Raw genomic sequence first — 21,971 nt, 5'->3', positions numbered from 1 at the left:
ATGTTTAACTTAACAGATACATTTTCAAGTTCCATGCCTGTCATAAGGAATCCACCTTCCAAGGGAAAAAAGATTAGTCTTCTCAGTTGTGTCTAATTACCAAACAGTGAAGGTAAACCCCATAAGTCACTTGAAAATTTAAGCCAGACCAAAAGCTCAACTGACTTCAAGTAGAAAGCATCTGCTCTGCCCTTCTAAAACCAGTCCTGAAATATCTCAGAGTGAGCACTTAAATATCCAGGCATCCAAAATTCAACAATTTTTTTGAAAATGTGCTGATTCCTTGTCATAAAAAGCAGGAAATTGTGACATGAAAAACATCTTCAATAGGGATCAGTTAATACTTTCTAATCATAGGTCATGTAATGCAGATGAAGAAATGATTTCAACTGATGCAAGCTACTGAAATACAATGACATCTGAAATTGTTGCACAGATATTCATTATCTTAACAAAAAATGCTTCTAAACTCATAATGCAAGACAAAAAAACCCAAACATATGTTTGTGTTGATAATAAGACCCAGTTGGCCTCCTCCCCAAACAGCTCCTGTGACCTGTCAGGTGCACTTCTACACTTCCAAAGGAATATCTAACACAGTGTATCCATCACGCACATCTAGCCCAGCAATGTGTGTATGCCCAAATCTGAGAGCTGCACTAGCAAGTAAAACACCTGCATGCAAAGTAAATTCCTATTTGTATATCAATAACTACTGCATTTAGCCCCAATCCTGCAAAAAATTCTGCCCCTATTTAAATTTATGCAGCTGGGTCTTGACTATGTGTGGTAAGGAAAATGCATAAGACTTTAAGCATATTGGGGAACTGGGACATGTGAGAATGGGAAAATTCATGGCACACAATGTTAGGTCCTTTCTAATCCGGAGAGTGACCATGAATTCTGGCTACATTCTTCAGAAGGTCAGGCCCTCTCAAAATCACCCAGTCCTTGGCAGTAATTTAATTACAGAGACCTGGCACTAAAACATGAATACTTTGGCCGGAGGTTTTCAATAATTTTCAGATCAACTATTCTTTAGCAGGGCTTGTCTTAATACATAGATGGCTTGAATATCTATGTACTAGATTTAACAAAGACATTAGAATGAAGGTTATTACACCTAAAGTGACTCAAGCACAACATATTTTTATACAACTTATGTTTCAAGAAGCATAGGAAAACTTACGACATAAATTCAGTTTTCAAAGAGGTATTTAACTTACCTGCCAGAAGTCAGCAACAGTAGCAGGGAGAGGACCCTGGGTGGCAATATATGCAGGGTTTCTGGGGTCATGGTCCATCTGGAATAAGGAAAAAGAACATGGACTGGATTTATTTGAAAGAAAAATCGCTTGCTGTGTTAGAGACAGAAAGTATGTAAGGGCAGAACAAGGGACTTCCTAAAATCCTGTCCCTCCATCCTTTATTGGCAAGCAGAGAATTTTATTTCTGTTTTTTTCCCTCAAAAGACTGATGCTACCAGATGAATATCATCACACATGATGAGCCATGTCCTATGTCCTCAATATGCAGAGTAAGATCACTTATGGTGGTTGACAAAGGCATTTATTTGAGATCAGTACTTGTGGTTTCATAGCAACCTAGGAGCCATTTGAAACATTTTTCTACACTGAATGTTAAGAATGCTCCACACATCTAAATATGTTCTCCATTTCCACTGTGCCAGTGAAGGGCACATGCAACTAAAAACCAGCAAAAATGGGGAACAAATTCAATTTCTGGCTTTTTCTGGTTAGCTGATTTATCTAAATGCATGGATTTGGCCTCAATGGAGGAAGTTCTGTTTAAAGACCTTAATTATTACGTTTAATTCAAGGAGCAGAAAATTCACTGAGCAGAAAAAATAAAGAATCTGAGAAACAAAGCCATCAAGAGTAAATAGGATTAGTGTGTTACAATGAATGTTTTCGAACTGATGGGTGGTTTTCTTGGTTCTAAATCTTAGGACTCATTCTGCTGAAAAAGAAGATCTGCTGATAGGATTAAAAAACAAACAAACTCATTCTAACCCTGGGCAAGACAAAACTTTGAACAAAAAGAAAAGAGACCCAGTTCAGCTCTCAGATGTGTGGGTGTGACTCAGTGACACTGAAGTCGGTGAGAGTTAACTTATATCCATGTAGCTGAAGGCAGAATTTGTCTCAATACATGATTCTGTTCTATAAGTAAAGACCTGAATAAGAACGAATGTGAGTCACATTTGCATTAACAGGCATCTCCTGAATTTATTCATAGCCTATCAAAATTTTCAGTGATGGCACATGTCAGCGCAAAAGAAGGCACCTCATAATTATGTGCAACATAAAAGATGGAAGAACCATAAAAGAACAGATGTAAGTTATTCTAAAAGAACAACAATATAATGAATGTTGCAAAAAGGAAGAGAATACCTTTATGTTTCTAATTTTCTGACACATAATTAAGTTGGACTTAATATTAAAATTCCCCATGACAACACAACACAGGTAAAATGAAGTCACTGAATCAATTCAGACTAAAAGCTTACTTCTGATTCACCACCCACAGTTACAAAAAAACTTGTCCAGGATGTCTATAACACCATCATTTTATTCTGCGTTTCATTGAGATGCTTCTCTTATCAGCAAATAAATCTTCAAAACAAGCAATTGCTCACAGCAAATTTCAACCTTACTTTCTTTGCCTTTTGACAAAAGCAATTCTGATAGCAGAACATTGACTACTGTGGGTATTTTGAGACCAGAGGAAAACTAGCTTTCTTCAGAAAGCAGTATTAACAAAAAAACCTTAGGAACCACTTCAAAAAGGGCAACTATTTTTTTTTTGTTTTAGTTTTGTAAGAATTGGAGACACTGAACTAAACACAGCTGAAAACAACAGCAAATGTGATTAAGCAAATTCGTGCTTAAAAGCGTTCTTTTTTTTTCTCCATTATAGTTGAAATAATTTCTGTAGTTGTTTTGTTTTGAATCCTTAAGATCATCATTGTGCTGAAATGGTTTCCTACGCTGGAACTAAAAATCTTAACTTAGAAAAATCGACCTGCACTGAGGAGGACTTGCTACTCCCTGTGGAGACCGTTGCATCCACTTGAAAATGATGTCACTTCTTTGACAAGTAAGAGCCTGGCTCAGAAATGTAACCAATAGTGAATACACCAAACCTTAGAAAAATAATTGAATTTCTTCTTAAAATAAATTCTTTGTATGTAGACATGCCAGAAAGCAAAGGCAGAAGAAATCAAGGATGATGTAAATAGCACTATCATGGAGGAAACATTCCTCAACTATCAGCTGATAAATCAGGAATAGGCCAATCTTGGCATTTCAGCATTAATCAACCTCTTTCACAAAGGTGCTGTTGGAACGTGGTAAACATTACAATAAGCACAGAGTAGTGAAGTATATCAGCAGTTTAACAATAATCCAAAAGACAATTACAATTACAATTATTATTTTCCAAACACATTGCGGTGCACAAAAAACAACTATGAGCAGAAACTCTTCTTGCTTGGAGCAAATAGAAGATGGCAGAAAGCCCTATCACACAATTAAATGATCTTTAACTGAACAAAAATAAGAGCAAAGATTAAACTAATTAAATTAAATTCCTGGTTTCATCAATTTTCTATTACATGTACTGTTTTAAAGGCCACATATTTCAAGAAAAGTGTGAAAAATCACTACCCTGGTCACATTCAATTTAACGTGAGTAGGGATGGCTCTTGAATGTTTTTGCTATGTTCTTTTTGATTCTCTCAAGGTCACCAAGAACACTAAGGGCAACTTAATCTATCAAAGTTAACAGAAGTTTGAATAAAGAAATAAAGTCAGTAATGGGTTTTACACTAACTAATCAAGAATCAAGTAAAAGGCTTTTTTTTTATGTCACTAGTCATTATCTTCTTTCAAGGATCCCTCAGATTTCTCACTTCATGAAAATAAAATAGAAAATGTATTCTCCAGAGAAGAATGGAGAACTGCAGACTCCATACAATCAAGTATTAAACCAAAAATTGACTGTTTGCTAACATTTTACATCAGAACAACCTTCAGAAATCACTCTAATAGTAGTTGTTCAAAAAGAATGGGATTCTTCCCTCTTCCCCATCAAAGCATCAAGTTCACAAGGCTTACATCAGAACTGGATCGAACAGCCATTGTTAGAAAGAAAAAGCTGCAATTATTACAACTGTTCTACTATGATGGAATTCTCATTTTCTACTGCAGTACAACAAAGGCAACTCTGGTGATAATGCTTCAATCTATTTTTCCATGATTTTATATTAGGGATCAAGGATTACTATAACTGACCACTGACTGTGGTGATTTCCGTCACTACCAATATTGAAAGCAAATGGAAACAAACAGGAGGAGCATTGAGATTTCTTCTTGCAAAAGAAAAATTAGATAAAACTTTAGTGACACAACTTATATTTTTCTACAGTGCTTTGTAATATAAGTTGAATTACGGTACCTTAAAGTAGGAAAAAATATAAAGAACACTATTGCAATTGCTTTCACCTTTGTTAACATCAGACCACAATTTCACCTGTGCTTTACTAGAGAATAAAAGCTACACCTTTAGTTTTTCCTTCAAGAGTTCTATTATCTTGCTGTCTTATCCCAGGACTTTGCAAGGATTCCCTTAAGAACGCTGAAATTTGTTGAGTTTTTTGATAGAGATTTTGCTGCTGCATGATTTCACTGATAATGCTGATGGAATACAGCAAAATCAATACATTCTGGGAGTAAATCCTCAAATGTATTGTATTTGGACTTGAGAGTGGCACATGTAGATTCTTATTAAGTAGCCTTGTAAAATTGTAAACTGAAGTAAAACCGTCAATAGGCATCAATGACCATTCTGAAATCTCACATAAATGATAACACATTCATTCCTGCCCTTTACCTTCCCTTTCAGCTTTTCAGATCCTTACTTTCCACAGAGAAAGATGCTGGGTGAGATGTGGTCTCAGTCACACCATTTACCTTCACCTAAATCCTCTGAATCCAGCTGAAATATTCCTAAATCACATGAGATCAGAATGAGATCCAGTGTACACCAAATTTGACAGAAAGGAAGTTGAAATCCTACTAACACCTTAAAAATTCATATTGATTCAAGCTGCTGTGTGGTTTCCAGACTTAATGTGTTTATAGCCCCAACAAAATCTACTTCCATGCATGTATTTATTTATTACACAAAGTATAGGCAGTCTCTAAAAGCAGAAAAAGTTTATTTGTTTATGTAAAAGAAAGCATATCCTGCAAATGCAGATGAACTTTGTAATCATATTTATCTCAGCATTAAAATTAAAAAGGTAGACTAGTCCTCCCCTTCATGTTTGAATTAAAATTTAAAACAATTTTTTAAATCCTTCCTTTAAAACCCCTAATGGAATGAAAGAAGTAAATCTGGTTGTGAATGCCATTATGAATTTCAGAGTCTATTCTTGGTGATGTAATTTGTATGCTGTATTTGAACAAACTGTCGTGCTAATGACATTCCTCAGTCTGGTGTCTTCAATAATAAGCAAACTGAGTTTTAAAATGTAGTTGACGGGATTTTTTCTCTCTCAGACACCCTATGAGGAAAAACAGAATTTCCCATTTACTTTCATGACCTCTGATTTAAAAGCAAAGATTGCACATTATTTACTACTGGATGATTTTCCTGAAATTTAATGAGGACTAAGTACAAATATGACAGAAGTAATTATCACAGTTTTATTCTGCACAGTCAGGGTCTCCTTGTGCTGTAATTGCAAGCCTTTCATTCAGCTGCCGATAGCAGAGTTATTATCATAGTACTTTATGTTATTTCAGAGAGGAGGAAAACAGATTTCTACCCTGCAAATTTATCCCAAGGACTCATTTTGCCTGGTCTTACACTACAGTGAAATTAAAGACCTATGGGAAGAATTTGGACTAAATCTTTCCTGATTCTCCTCACCCGTTCCCAGCTGCTGTGAGGCCACCAATCTAACCCCAGTTTTCACATCATATTGGAGAGAAAGGAGGTATTGAGGAGGGGTAGCACTTTTTAAAAGGAAGAAACATGTGGGCAGGTGGCCAGCTCATTGTTTAGCACGGGGGATTTTTTTTTAAGGTGTGCTGCTGCATTCATTTAGACTTCAGTTAAGGTTGAGTGAGCCCCAGCTGGAGACTGGACCACTGACCCAGAAGCTGGAGATACCCAGTGACATGCACCCAACTGGCAGCTTCCCTTTCTGAAGCTCAGATATAATTACTTTATTTTACACTCTTCCTCCACCAGACAGCTCACACACATGGGGAGGAAAAAGCCTCTTCCAGTCAGTTCAGCCTGTACTGATCCTGAGCTATTAATGCCCATCTTGCAGCTCATCACAGTGCTCACTCCTCACCCAAGCGCTGCAATGCCAAATGCACCAGGAGCATCCCTGTATTGATATGATAATTACAGAGGTTATTTAAGTGGAAAGACAGCAGTCTGAAGGAAAGAAATGGTAGGATTTTTGCAAGAGCAAGCGAAGGCAGATCAGTACTGTACTGGTACTCCACATCCACTGCACACTTACAAGGACACTGACTGAACGTGTGCCTGCTAACAGAAAAGATCTCAAATAGAGATCAGTAGTAATAGCACGTATGTCCAGCTCAGGCTGCAACAGCTGTACAACCACAGTAAATATTGCAGAATCAAGTGCCCAACACAATATTCCAGTAGGCAATTGAGGTGGAGAGGAACAGAGACAATCTCTCTGCCACTCCTATATTCTGCCTCATTTTACAAAAACTATACCAGATTAACAAATATGTTTACACTCACCCGAAGATATTTAATTTTTTTTTTTTTTTTAATTCAACGGTTTACAGGGAATCTTTCCAAACCATGGGCTTGCAAAGCAGTGATTTCCTCCTGTCAACCTCCCACTGCATCACCTTCAGGAAACACATATTTTGATCTACTGCTTTCAAAATAGCAAAATGACTACTCAGTGAAATGGACTCACGTAACTATCTGCAGCACATCTTTCCTTGGAACAGCAGGTCTACACAAATGTCATCTGTGGCACTTCTCCCCAAACAGTAGGTTCTCTATCCTACCATTAAGAAAAAGAACTCAAGAATTTCTCTTGGTAATTTTCCTTGGTTATGCAAGGTACTGGGTACTTGTCCCAGTCTAATAAAACAGTTGTGAACACACTCTTCTCTGGGTATAGAAATATTTCTGCAAGAGATATTAAGACAACCATGAGATTTTTTGCTTCATCAGTGTGACTTGTTTTATTGAACAAAACTCTTGAGACTGGGAAAGCGACAAAAAAAGAAACACCTTCTAACCCTGCAGAAGAAAATACCCTTATTAAAAGCTGGATAGAAGGGCAGCTTCTGTGTAAAAACACAAGAATTGAAGCTGTGGAAGCAGAGATCCTCTGCTTGCATTAGCTTCAGGCATCCTGGCAAAGCAAACCAGTTTTGTCAATGGGATGTCTTGGTCCTGTTTCTTCACCTCCAATACTACTTAATCTAATACTTTTCAGTGTAATTAAAGAAATAATTACACTATAATCCAGAATTACAATTGCAACAGGCATATACACACGTGAGAATTTATCACTTCTCTAACCAAATAAATCTGTGTACTAAAACTAGTTAAGCTGTGTCTACGCAGACTTTTGGGTAGGTTCAGTAGCCCATCTTGAGTTTTTGGTAAATCCCAGCATTTGTACAGCTGCAACCACTGAACCTAGCTTAGCACTGTCTACAGATGCTGTAAGTCCACTTTGACATCAAGTTGTAATCATGTGAATTACAACCAAGCTCTTACAAGAATACAATATCTTACTTCCAGTTATCCCCTCCCACTCCTGTGCTTCCCAAAAAAACCTCTCCGTTTCTACTACCAAATTAAGGCTTGACCAAACATAACTCACCAACTGTGTCCTGAAGACATGCAAACAGAGCACTGAAGCACTGGAGCTGGACCTCTGTGTATGACTTTACAGGCAGGATACACATTCCTTGGAGCACCAACTTACTGTGATCTGCTGATCCTGGTGCCAAATAGAGCTTGGTCTAGTCAGAGACATACCTAAAAGTAGTCCAGAAACTCTAATCTGTGCATGTATGTTCTTGTCCCCTAAAACTGGCAATCCCTGAATGTGCAGGTGCTTTGCCTTCCCATCTACTCTAAGCGAAAGACAATAAAATCCCAAAGATGTTTGTTGACTTCTGTGTATTTTCTAACTCTCAGAATATAGCATTTTGATATGTTGAAGGAATGAAGCTTTTGAACTCTGCTGAAAGTAAAGAAAACAGAGATCAGGGAACAGCTTTTATGTACTTGTGGGTTTTTTTAAGAAAAAAAGTATTGTTAACAACACTGGAAGTAAGCAGACTGTAATTTCGTGCTGTTGCAAATTGTCAGCTGCCTTGCCCACATGAAGTCATTTAACTGGGGGAGTGACACTCCCCAGGAAAATAAGCCAGTAATGGCACATACAGCCCACTGCAGTGAGATCTAATTCTCCATCCTAAGTTCTTTTTCATAGTTTCCCTCTAATAACTTTAATTAGTGCCTAATTAACGTGAATAAAAAGCATGAAAAAAAGTGACTCCAATACTAGCAGCACCACAGAGGTCAAGGACACTGAGCCTTTTCCCCCCTTCACATGGATATCATGACACTTCCATTGAGATGGTATGACAGGGCAATGCTACTGGCACCATCATACCTATTTTGTGTCTACAAAGAGAGACCTTTTCTCCCTATCACCTTTCACAGACCAGAGAGGATTCAACTTACATAAGGTGGGAAATGGCAGCTTGGCCACACTGGAGTATCTGGATGCAAAAATTGGATTGACCTACTTTGCAGTTGGAATGATTATACAAGGGGTAAGGGATCTTGTTCTTGCTTTGAAAACAGCAAGCTCAGAGAATCAGAAGAGCTACAGAAACACCAGGTTGCTCATCAGTGGGTCACCAGAGAAAGAAAGGTAAGAGGAAATGTCACTTTCTGATGCAGAAGAAGCTCAGAAGTCTGTGGAGCTCAGCTCTCCATGACTACAAAATCTATTCCTCCCATGGCTATAGCTAGTAGGGCAAAGCAAAAAAGAACAAGCTATTTTTACCTCCTCGGAGAAGGAAAAGCTCCACCAAGGGTATAGCATTGAATTTTATAATCCCTAAGTTAATAATATCAAGTACAGAAAACCCGACAGTATTACAAGGCAGAATGAGGACTTTGTTTTCTTAGTGCATAAACTGAAAAGGTACTTATTTATTTATTTATTTCTCTTCAATTTGTAAGGACAGCCTGAAACAGAGTTGTGAGGTGCTCACAACCTGAGGTTGCACAATCTGAGCAGCGAGGTGCCTCAAGTGAGCATATTTTGGCAACAAGGAAAGACAGGAATCAACTATTTGGATTCTTTCTCATATGTTACCGTACTTACAATTGGACTAGCATTGATGTAGTCTGAATTGTCGTGGCTGCTTTCACCTTTCAGACATATCCTGGAATGGTCATCTGCAAAGGAGAAAATAAGAGAAGAAAGTTTCTATACCAGTATTCTACCCATTATAAGTTACAACGTTAGATTAATGTGCATTTCAAGACCGGTAAATGGTAAGTATCAGAAAGGATATTTCCTTCTGATTCCCAGCCTAGCCATAGCATTGATACAGCCACAGCATCACAGTCTGACTCAGGAATGAAGCACTGGGATATTCCAGAGGCTCAGTGTCAGAAAAGCCTATCTTCCTGAGATGCACTGTGATGTGCTACAACATCTCTTAATTAAAATGGGAACATGCGCTGTTCAGGGAATTTAAGATTTAAACTAGGCAAATCACTAAAAAATTTCCAGTATTATAGGAAACACTCCTGTGTTTGCAGGGTCATAAAAGAGGGAAGCTGATGGATCTTTGTCCACCTGGCTTCTCTACAGAATGAACAGCAGGAACACTGAAGTACAGTTGAGAGATGCACAGTAAGTTAATCTGCCCTGATCAAAGACCAGTGCTGTGTGGTGCTCCACTAGTGACACGTGGAGACGATACGACTTGAAGATCAAATCCCAATCACAATTACACTTAAAGTACAACTGGAGCACACACAGATATCTTACACTGGTGCTATTGTAGCTGGTTCAGGCAAGACTAGTAAGGAAAACACCAGTTCTGGACATAGGAGACTTATGTTGTTTGCCCATCATCAAGATTATTTTATCACTTTTTAACTTGTAATTTTACTGGTGCTAGCTCAATTATATTTAAAGCTGGTACACCCCAAACTCTAGTCCTTTTTTTATTTTTTTTTATTTCAGGACGTATATAATGGATGGGTTTTATTTGTCTATACTTAGACAGCGACAATGCAGATGTCTGCATCTCTTCCAATCATCTAGACTCACTTTCTGCTAAGAGAAAAGAAATATTTCTAGGTGATGAATCATTTCATCCTGATTTAGCTGTCTGAAACAGGCCAAACTGTACTCAAGAAATGCCATTTCCTTCCATTGACTAAAGAAAGAAAGACCAGACCACACTCAGATAATTTATGCGAGAGATGTCTAAGTCTTTACATAAGAATCTCAAACAGCTTGTACCTGATACATAACCAGCATGATTTATACTTCTTAGCAAACCTATTCCACACAGTATATTGTGGGAAGAGGTTGTGGAGTTGCCCTTTCTGTAACCCTCTACAGTTGAACATGGATACTGATGTTTTGAGAGGATCTTTCCACTGATTTTTCAAATAGACAAAATAAGAGTGTAGGAATACAGCCTGTCCCCTTTTGTACCTTGTCTAGTGGCCTGTGACACCACTCTTAACACCAGGATTCCAAAGTGCTTTTTAAACTATGAAGTACCAGTCAATATTTTAATAAAGAAGAATAATAAATGAGTTATCAAATATTCTAAGTACCTCACAGGAGGTTAAGTTCATTCAACAGTAATGCCATGGTAGTTCAATATATGAGCAAGACAGAGGGATGCTTGTACAAGTGTTTACAGTCATTCAATCTCACCCAGCAATGTCAACAGCATTCTCCTGGAATAAGATCAGTGATGAATAAGTCATGCCAAATGAATGAAGAGCCAGTCTTTACTATTCACATAAAATTATTTTCCCTGGTAAGGTTTCAACACAACAGAAGGATGAAGAAGATGAGAAAGGGAACATGTTCATGCACATTATTCACTTCCACCTCACTTTGGCACCATGGTACAAAAAATCCAAAATATAAAAATGAACTTTTGACACCTGAGATCTTGGGCTACTCAATACTTTTTACAGGAAGCTTTACAATGAGCATTGTCACAGAATGCCTGAAGAATTACAGCTCTGAAACCTTTTGTCTTTGCAGAAGGAATGCAGGTTACATGCAGCAAATGTGGTCTCTCGCATACCTTAAACTAAGCAAGCACTCAGGATAAGCCTCATTCACTTGGACATTGGCCTCATTCATTTGGACAGCAAAAGTGTTTGAACTAATCACCAAAGAAAACATGTGAAATGTTTTCAAATGGATGAGGGAGAAAGAGCAGACAGTGATCCATGAGTTTTTAGCAAACAGATGCAGGGTGACTCTCCAATAAAAGTCAGGAGTCAGATAAGTAACTTCAGGATTTTTCTTTTTAAAACAAAATGTTTTATCCAGACCCTCTGAATAATGCCATGTCATTATTCTGCTGTCTTGGAGGGTTTATCAGAGGGTGAGACTTGTTAAGGCTTTGGTAGTGAAAAGGTGGTGAGACTGTATTTGCACTTAGAAAAAAAAAGTGTGCAAAAAAGGTTGTACATGTGTTTTCCGCATATATCAAGAGTTTGCACCCATGTGTGCTTCAGTTGCAGCATCAAGCATTCATATTGACAATGAACAGATTGTGCTTGTCTATGCCTGTTATCACCTCAAAGCTTCTAGGAACTTGCATAATAGATCTTTAGAAACAGGCAGGGAAAGAAGAAAAGGAAAAAAAAACTGCAACAGAATACCACGGACACCAGAACGTTATGGTAACAATGAGTGACTACAGGGAAAATCACCAAAGTAATAACATTTTTTTTTTTTTTGTAAACTGCATATTGATTATGCTGGAAGCAAGGAAAGAGAATCAGGAGAAGCAGGAAGTAAAAGTAAGGACAGGCATGTCAAAAAAAGGAAGATATGTAAGATCAATCTAAAAAGTGAGAAAGATGAATGAAGAAACAGGAGAGGAGAGGGATGGTAATAAGGCAGTGAGAGAAAAGACAAATGCTGTTACTAGGTAGTGCAATCTGGCCAAGCTACAACTCATCATCATTTTAAGTATCTACAATAGCTGCTACTGAGTGCTGAACTACTTTGCATTTGCTATTGCTCCAGCCAAGCCACAGTTGAAAGAAAAGCAAAATATGTAGATGGATATATGCGGCAGAGAGAGGCTTCCTAAATAAGATGGCTAGACTAACCTGTGGCTGTGGAAAAATATAGCACAATGTTGTATTTTATACACATATAAAATATAAATTATAAAATATAAAGGATAGAGGATAAAGGACAGAATATAAGCAGACACACATGAGTTTACAGTATATAAAAATTCAATTTATAGACTAAAAAAATCTAAGTTTTGGCATCTATATACAGATATCTTCATGTGAAGTGGTTACACTTAATGGAGCTCTATTTAGTTGGCTAAACATGAAGATGTAATGTTTGAGAGACTGTAAAGTAGATGAGACATTGCACAAGGATAACAGATACGTCACAAGACCTAAAGACTTGTACCCTCTTGAACCAGCATCTGTAACTCACACAGGATATACAGTGGCATCCTCGACCTATTTCACCATAAACTAAACACCAACTTTTGGCCATTGCAGAGCTCTCTTGATGTCACTGAACTAACTGGTTCTTCACTGGTGGTATCAGGTGCTTTGACACCTGGCTCATGTGGAGGCAGCTACACAGAGACACTTAAATTTAGGCATCCTAATCTACGATTTCACTGACTCATGCCCAGAGAACTTGATTTCAATGCTTGTGTGTGGGTTTCTAGTGGTATCTGAGGTGTTTTAAGGACACTCAGGCTAGCAGCTAGGAGAGGCACAGGCTTCTCACAGAGCTTGTGTTATAGCTGCTAGTTCTGCCTGGGTACCTTGAATACTTTAGGCATCTCAAATGGCACTGGATTCCTCTGTCTAAACTTAATGAAGATCTATCATTTCTGTTATTAGATGGGGATTGAAAGCTTGGAAAAGCAAGACTCACATCTTCCCTCTGTCTTCTGTTTCCTTTTAATCAGATACTTCTGAAGGAACAGAATCAACAAAAAAAAGGCTAAAACCAAGGAATATGGACAACTCTGGATTGTGTGAACCCAGGCAACACAGATCAGGGCAAATCTTACAACTATCAACCTGGCACATTCTGCCTGGACCATCATTCTCTTCCTTATAGATTTAGACTGATTTTTTTCCATACAAAGCACTGTACAGAACTGCACTGAAGAAAGAAAGAGAAGAACTACCAAGGAGTAAAAGTGGAGCAGTTTGAAGACTATGAAGAATCATAATCTGTTGATTATCATTATTTTGCCTATAGATGATCAGCACGAAATGGAACTTTTCTTGGCTCTGAACTGAAATCAAGTTCATTTATTTCAGAGCACTATTCGTACATCCATTCCTGACACAGATAATGAACAAACCTGGAGGAGGTGCCCTCTGTTCAGGTGTTCCATCTTAGGTGCGCAACCCCTGGCTGTGCTCTAAAAAGCACACAAGCCTCAGAGCTGGGTGCATGTTCTGCCCACACATGCTTTGCTCTCCTTTGCAGGAAAGCCAAACACAGAGATAAGCAGGTTGCTTTAATATCTACCATGACCCATGGACACAGCTACAGTGGGCAGCTTTTGATAGATGTTCACTACAAAAACTTGTTTGCCAAATGCTTTAAACACCTGTACATATTTATGGGATACATACATCAAAACATACAGTATTGACCCTATTGAGATGGGTTTGTTTTGCAGAGATGCAAAAAGAGAAAAGAAATACTGGAAAGCTTTTTTTGGGCTGCTCATATATTACTACAGAAAAAAAGGTATCACTAAATTATAGTACTAAATATAAACATTGGTTGCCCTAAATTATAGCAATCTGCTTGTTGATTGGATAGAAGGATACAGTTTTGTTAATCTAGAAGGTACAGGTTACTCGAATTGTTATAATTTTTTTAACTAGTAATTAATTGAGTGCAGTGTCAAGGTGTTCTGTAATCAAGTATTTTAAAAGCTGTTTGTAAATAGAGAAGATAGGTATAAGAGCAAGCTATGATAAAATTGTGATAATGTTAATCTAGAAATTAAATCGGTTATATAATCAGTAAAAAATAACACTGTATTGTTTTAAGACTGGTTAAGAAAGGAAAATGAAAAGCAAATACAACATGATATTAAAGCTTCTTTGAGGCCTTCCTAAGATGAAATCTTCTACATGAATTGGCAATCTTGTTTTACCTTGACAAGGTGATTATTAATATGAAAGGGGTAAGGACACACTAACAAGACATTACTCTGTGAGAATACATTGAATGTAGCATAACAACTCTATAGCATATTAAAATCATATCAGGTTTGCTTCTTCATTTATTATGAAGCAAATCTATGACTTTTTTCTATAGTTTTAGTGCCTAACAAGGAAAAAAAAAGCAGGCAAACTGGGCCTTCTCATCTCAGTCTAATCTTGTAGTCTAAAATAACCAGCTTATCAAAATTTAATACTGTTTAAATTCTATGCCACACTTTTCACTCATCAACAACATAGTTTTAGGGATATAACACGACAGCTGTTTACCAGTGTGCAGCCACTTCAGGAAGTGAAGGCAGGTAATTTTGTGCAATTCAGTCAAAAAGGAAAATTCCCAGTGCACTAATAGTTGTAATAGAAGTTCCCACATTGTAGAAACAAAGTAAAAATAGTATTTTGCCTTTTAAATGTGCTAAAATGCTTTTAACTAAAACTTCAGATGGATTGTGGTCACCCTGCCCATGTCCAGGTAGTACTGATTCAGTCTAGACACGGCAGCGGGAAGAACAGGTGTAACAATACACCATGGAAGAAGCAATGGCAGAGAACTGAAGGCTGATCAGTGTAGGTTGATACATCCACATGGTACAACATGATGAAAAGAGTCAGACTATCTTAGCTCTGAAAATACTTCAGCTCTCTGGTGTTGCATGACATTGAGGTGCTGGAGCACATCCAAAGGGCACCGAGGCTGGTGAAGGGTCTGGACCACAAGTCCTATGAGGAGCAGCTGAGGGAGTTGGGGGGTCTTTATCCTGGAGAAAAAGAGGCTCAGGGGAGACCCCATCACTCTCCACAATTACCTGAGAGGAGGTTGTAGCGTGGTGGGGGTTGGTTTCTCTTCCCAAGGAACCAGTGACAGGACAAGAGGAAATGGACTCAAACAGTGCCAGGGGAGGTTTAGATTGGATATTAGGGAAAACTTCTTCACCAAAAGAGTAGTCAAGCATTGGAATAGGCTTGAGTCACCATCTCTGGAGGTATTTAAAAGATGCGTAGACGTCACACTCAGGGACGTGGTTTAGTGGTGGACTTGGCAGTGCTGGGATAATGGCTGAACTTGACGATCTTAGAGGTCTTTTCCAACCTAAATGACTCTTTGACACCCAAGTAAAAATCTCGGCTCTTTAGCACTGTTACGGTCATGTTACTTCTGGATTTAGAGGTAGACAAGTCTAGTCTGAAGGTTTCTATCTTAGTTCATTGTATCATGCAGACACAGTTTCTACATCAGTCAAATAATCAGTACCAATTTCTGGTAACACCTGTAGCTGCCATGCTGCCTCCAGGCAGCAACCAAAACCAATCTGGCTTAATTTATGAGCAGGGACTTGAAATAGCTTAAGATGGTCTGACTGTAAGTCCATATTGAATAGAACACTTTAAGAGGGAAGATTAACTTGGATCAATACCACTTTTCATGGAGCAATTTTCACTTCCTGTCATGTTGGTTAAATTCTGCTCTTTCAGGATGGAAAAGAGCACAGAAGTCTTGCATTCCTTTAATTAATTTAACTTTCATGGCGACTTCTTTAGAGCTTCTCAACAGACCTGATCCCAAAACATATGGAAGTCAGCAAACTGATGCTGTTGCCTCAAAAGGCTTCTGACCAGCACCTTATTTACTCAGAAGAATTAATGTTGCCAAACTACTGTACTCCTCTCCTGAGGAGCAAAGTATTGCAGAAAGAGACACTACATAAACAAAAGAACCAAACCCTGCTGAAGCAAATATGCAAGGACTTATGGGCTCAGTTAAATTATTACATACTTCCAAAGAATCTTCACTCTAAATCTGGCTATGACATTTACTTAATGTGTTACCTGTCATTTCCCCATTTCTAAAGGAGGAATAGTAATTATTCAAGGTTCTCTTAGTGAAAATTAATGTTTTCAGGGCACTTTAAAAATTAAAATAGATACATATGTTTGCCAAGCTATCCAGCTGGATTGTGGGCACACTGATTGAGAGCATTTTGGTTGCTGTGGACTGTGCATGTATTCTCAGTTTCATTTTTGTTTCATTGGTTGCTTAATAAAATGTGTGCCCATAGATTACCAATGTAATCTACGAGATACATATATTTGCATAGGAAAAATATGTTACTTTTATTTCAAGCTCAGAAGGTGGCTGCTTACAGGAAAGAACAGGTTCTAGGAATATAAACATGGGTTCTTTTTTTTTTTTCCCTTTTTCTCTTTTTATCCTAAGCCTTGCAGAGAGAAGCCAGTTTGCAAGCTTATCCACTGAAGTCTAAAGGGGCTCTTTCAGTACAGCTGAGTATCTGATAAACAGATGATCTAGCTCTGACTATAGACTGCTGGTATTACTGTTGGATGGACATGATACCAACTTGTCTCAACACATGCCAAACTTCTTTCTGTTGAATGGCTACAGATGCCACTCTTGTATAGAAAGTATATTTCAGCATTGAAAAGCACCCTGGCTATGGGATTTCATGAGACAGCACAGCTGCAGCAGCAGTGTTATGTGGCATAGTTGTGCATTTTAGTAACATATATGCAACTTTTAAGGAGATAAACATGATCTGATAGGACAAGAGGACATGCACCCAGCCCATAGCTGTAGCCCCATCTTTGTAGTGCACATAGAAGCTGCTCTGCATTCTGTTTGCCTGCCATCTGTAGCTTTCAAACCACTGTGCAAAGGGTATTCGGAAAAGTGTCAAGAGCTTAAAACGCCATCATCTGAATGAAAGTGTACATACATGGTACTACAGCCTGGGAGCGGTTCTTCGGGATGTTTTCCTCCTGCTGTGCAATGGTGGTGTCGCTGGGTTCGGCCTGATAAGCACACAGAGCTTCCCACTCTTTCTCCAGACGATTCTTGTTTTTCAGGTGATCTTCCATGTAGGACTGGAATTAAAAGAATACTGCATTAAGCATTTACTTAGCTAGGCTCAAAAGCTAAGCTAAAAGGATGTTTCTCAAGACGGAAAGCATGGGAATCCTAAGCTTTGGAGTAAAAAAAAAAACACCCTCAGTTTTATGGCTAATTTATTCACTTCAGGGATTTAACTTCAAGCTTATTTGTGCTATACAGAATGAGAATGCTAAAATGTCCCAGTGCTAACAGAGAGGAAATGTGTGAAACATCCAGTTACTGAGCTTCAGGAGGAAAGTGTTTCTTCTTCAATACTTAGAAAACATAAGCACAACCATCTCTTTCATCAGGCAGTAGAAAAGAAACAAAACTCCATTGACAAAAATTACTACAAACAACAGCTCCTGTAAAACCAAAGGCTTTTAAAACTAAAGTTCAAGCAAATATGCAAGTAACAACAATGATAGAGCTGTCAAAGAGAATTAAAAAATAGCCAAGCAGAAGTGTCATGGTTCAAGCACTGGGTCATCAGAAACATTCTACATATGGACTGGCACAGAGAGGGCCTAGAACTAAGGTGTTGTTAATTAATATTAATATGTGTAGTTAAAGATTTTACATTGCATTCAGCTTAATCTGTTAGGAAAGCATCACCAAAGAAAACTGTCTGTCTGTGGCAGGAATGATGGCCCATCAAAGCATATTGGTGCAAGTCTTAAGCTTTTGCAGATCTCCCAGGGCTAGAGATCCAGTCCAGCAGTGGATCAGGAATTTAGTTCCAAAGATTTGTGGAAAGTGAACCAAAACCCTGTTTCTTCACCCTATGGACCTGAAAATCATCCAAGTAGGTGGGGGGAAGAGCAGAAAGGAAAAAGGGTGAGGAAAAATAGAAATCTTCCACTCCCTTAAACATGAGAATTAAGAAAATTATCACCTGGTACCGTAAGTCTACTTATACAACCTTGCCATCTTCTCCTACAGCAACAACAGAACCATCTCATATTACACACAGTTCATATTTGTAAATTAAACTCCACACTACCTTTACAAGGTAGGTTGATGTTAATGGACTTTAGGAGATAGGCTCAGGGTCTGGACAGGGGTTGAGAGGTCAAGAGCAGAGCTGTGTGTGCTTCTGATCCAAACATCGGCTACAGTGATTCCTGCTGGAGCCCTCAATAATACAGCCCAGTCAGTAGCAAACCTTGTCTAGAAATACCTCCTGTAAAGGATTTACTGTGAAGTATAGAAAGCAGTTTAATTGCTTAGAAAACCTTTTTCCTAGACAATCTCTGTTATGTTGAATTGTTCTTTCCAAACATGCTTTGAAGAAGAAAGGCTCTCGTGCCCTCTCAACAGGTTTAGCAGAAGGTGCAGAAAACTTGCAGCTTCTCCTCTGCCAAACATGAGCTGTGCACTGTGCTTCCCACCTGGTCAGCAAGGCAGGATATTGCTCTCTCATGTAGCCTGAACAGTTTTTTGATTACAGAAGAGATCCTGACACACAGCTTTGTTCTGTGCAGAGTTTGTCGGGGGCCTGCGTCTTTACACAAGATTTGTAAATCAAACCTGGTTACTGAAAAGCAATTCAAGAAGTCATGCTTCCAGAAGGTACATCTTTAAGGACACAGAAAGATATTGCATTAGAAGAAAGGTTTCTAAAGGAGGTAAAGAATAGTGGTGGCCTAGATACAATCAAAACACCTACTGTGTGATTGCTTCTTTTTTATAATGAAGGAAACGCATTACGGTGGACAGAGCTGTGACCTTACGAATGGGGAGCTGGGAGAGCTGCGTGGCCCTGCCATGTGGGTCAGCTAATGTGTTACCAGACTTAACTTACAAGTTAACAGGAGGAAACCATACTCTGATAGTTTGCTTCTCCTTGCCAAAAGGTTGTTGCTACTGGGGAAAAGAGGAAGGCTAAAGATCCTGTTCTATTCTCCCAGTGATTCTGTGCCTGGCTATGTATACTGAACATCATAAAAGAAATAGATAATTCCTTCTGAGCAGAGACTTGTTGGTATATAGGAATTTTTATGAGGCAAAGGGAAAAAAATAGCAAAATCTTACAATACCACAGAGCCAATAGTCTTGGCTCCAGAGCAGCTGTTTAGCATGCAGTAGAGATCAGGCAGTCAAGGACCAGCCCGTAGCATCTTCCCATTTTAGACCACAGTTTTATAATGTGATTAATTTTGACATGCCTATCACCAATGTCCCATAGACTTCAGGGACATTTTATGCAGATATACAGATCTGCCAACACTGAGTCTCTCCAAAATACTGTGAGATCCACGAAGCTGTAGCAAAAAGACCGTGAACATTTTATTCCTAAGGCAGGGCTATATGTAGCAAAAGGCTTCCTGTTAACTCCAACTTGTCTCTTTGATGATTTCAAGGATTGTATTTTAAAAAGAAATTTTATTTTCCTTTTTAAATCATCAAATATGACACAGTTAAGGTAATTTGACTGCTTTTAGCGCACATGAACTTTTAAATAAACTCACCTATTTTTAAAAGTTTTTACTTTTACCTTCATTTTCCAGGTAATTCTGAGTGTAAAGAGAAATGAATCTTCAAATGAAAATACACTGCAGTCTTTACTTTAACCAGACAACCATTTTTTGAGTAGTTTCAATATCTACATCACACATATCAGATTCACAGGGCACTTCCTGACAGACCTCGAAAAGGTGTTTGACTATTTAAACAGACCCATGGAAGGCTCTGTACAATACGAACATCTGCTTTACGCACATTTTTAAAAGCTACTGAGAAAGAAGCTTGCTTTAAAACATTCAGGAGCCAGACAATTCCCTCAGAGTTAAGTAATCTTTCATTTACAGTCCTTCAGAGCCCCTACGCTCATCCCCATTTTGCTAAACAGAAGCTTAGTGATTTTGAAACACTCTCTTGGGAGTGTTGGATGTACATTAAATTGAGTGGAACTTCTGATATTTTAGAGATTGTATGTCTACTCAAATCCACTCCTTAATTAGGATGTTTTGATGAGACATTCTGCAGTATTTGCCTGGTACAAAAGAAATTCATTACCAACATGTCAAACACGCACATGATTGTCCTTGTCTCAGAGCAGCAGGTAAAATAAATAGAGGTTGTCACAACTGTTATTGTAACGCTCCTCAAGCCTGCTGAAAAAGTAGAAGTCTAGTCTCACCAATATGTCCACATCAAGGCAAGTCCTGCAATCCAAAGTATATCATTTAAACTAACACTGATTGCTTGGACAGCTCCGAAGTGCCTTAAATTCCATTGTCTTAATTTTCCTTCCACAGGCCCTCACCTGCCAGGACAATTGGCAGCCCAGTTCATACTTTCTCGTGTACAGATAGATGAGATATTCTTGCTACCAAACATACCACAGGGATAAGGAGGATGTGCCAATGTTATGTGGAGAGACCGGATGTGTTGTGATATCTATTATTACTGTGTGAGACATGCCAGTTGTAAGGCAAAAGATGAGCTTTCAGCCAGGGGATGAAAAGCTGTCCCAGGGACAATGAATCTTTGGCCAAGAGAGATGGTGCCAGTGGCAAATATTAAGACAGATTCCGTGTGCTTGAACAAGGACACAAAGATAGAACACAGCAGCCTGCCTTGGCTTTGGTAGAACTTCCAGTGTGCTTGGTTGATGTTGTAATATGGGGTCAAACTGCTTTGTTTTTCTTTACTTTTTTCATTATTCTTTTCTTTTTTCAAGGGCCATCCAGTACAGGCTCTGTGACTAAATGAGGTTAAAAATGTAACCATTAAATTCTAATTGTCTGGTCAATCTCTAAATCATAGAATCACAGAATCATTTAGGTTGGAAAAGTCTCTAAGATCATTGAGTCCAACTCTTAACCCAACACTGCCAAGTCCACCACTAAACAATGTCCCTACGCACCACATGTACATGTCTTTTAAATACCTCCAGGGATGGTGACTCCACCAGTGCCCTGAGCAGCCTGTTACAGTGCTTGACAACCCTTCTAGTGAAGAAATTTTCCCTAATATCACAGAATGACAGAATATGCCGAGTTGAAGGGACCCACAAGGATTATCACGTCCAACTCCTGACCCTGCACAGGACAATCCCCAAGATGACTCACTGAGAGTATCATCCAAACTCTTCTTGAACTCTGTCAGTCTTGGTGCTGTGATCATTTCTCTGGGGAGCCTGTTCCAGTGCCCAGCCACCCTCTGGGTGAAGAACCTTTTCCTAACATCCGACCTAAACCTCCCCTGGCACAACTTCAGGCCATTCCCTTGGGTCCTGTCACTGGTCACCACAGAGAAGGGATCCCCTGACACAACTTGAGGCCATTTCCGCTTGTCCTATCACCTGTTACTTGGGAGAAGAGACCAAATACCTTCTTGAGAGATAGTATGGTTTGCATCTGTTAAGATAGTAATTTTAAATATAAATGCCTATTTTATTAGCTGATGTTCGGTTATTACAATTATTTTTGACTGCATAATTCCAGTATGGTACTTGATTAAACACCCTTTTTCATGACTAAGGATGCCTCTTTCAATGAAAAGATGT

General features: G+C 38.6%; 1 protein-coding gene across 1 annotated transcript in view; it reads right to left on the bottom strand.

Moving 5' to 3' along the window:
- PTPRN2 (protein tyrosine phosphatase receptor type N2) overlaps window positions 1-21,971 on the bottom strand; it is a 642,799-nt gene that overhangs the window by 46,126 nt on the left and 574,702 nt on the right. The window contains exons 15-17 of the mRNA XM_029961907.1: window positions 17,304-17,451; window positions 9,449-9,522; window positions 1,227-1,304 (exon numbers count right to left, since the gene is read on the bottom strand). Coding sequence (XP_029817767.1) covers window positions 1,227-1,304; window positions 9,449-9,522; window positions 17,304-17,451 — 300 coding nt within the window. The remainder of the gene's footprint in view (window positions 1-1,226; window positions 1,305-9,448; window positions 9,523-17,303; window positions 17,452-21,971) is intronic.

Source organism: Manacus vitellinus, unplaced genomic scaffold (genome assembly GCF_001715985.3).
Source record: "Manacus vitellinus isolate BGI_N305 unplaced genomic scaffold, ASM171598v3 scaffold_3_pilon, whole genome shotgun sequence".
NCBI lineage: Eukaryota > Metazoa > Chordata > Aves > Passeriformes > Pipridae > Manacus > Manacus vitellinus.
The sequence above is the reverse complement of the archived record's forward strand: the minus strand, read 5'-3'. Positions and strand labels throughout refer to the sequence as shown.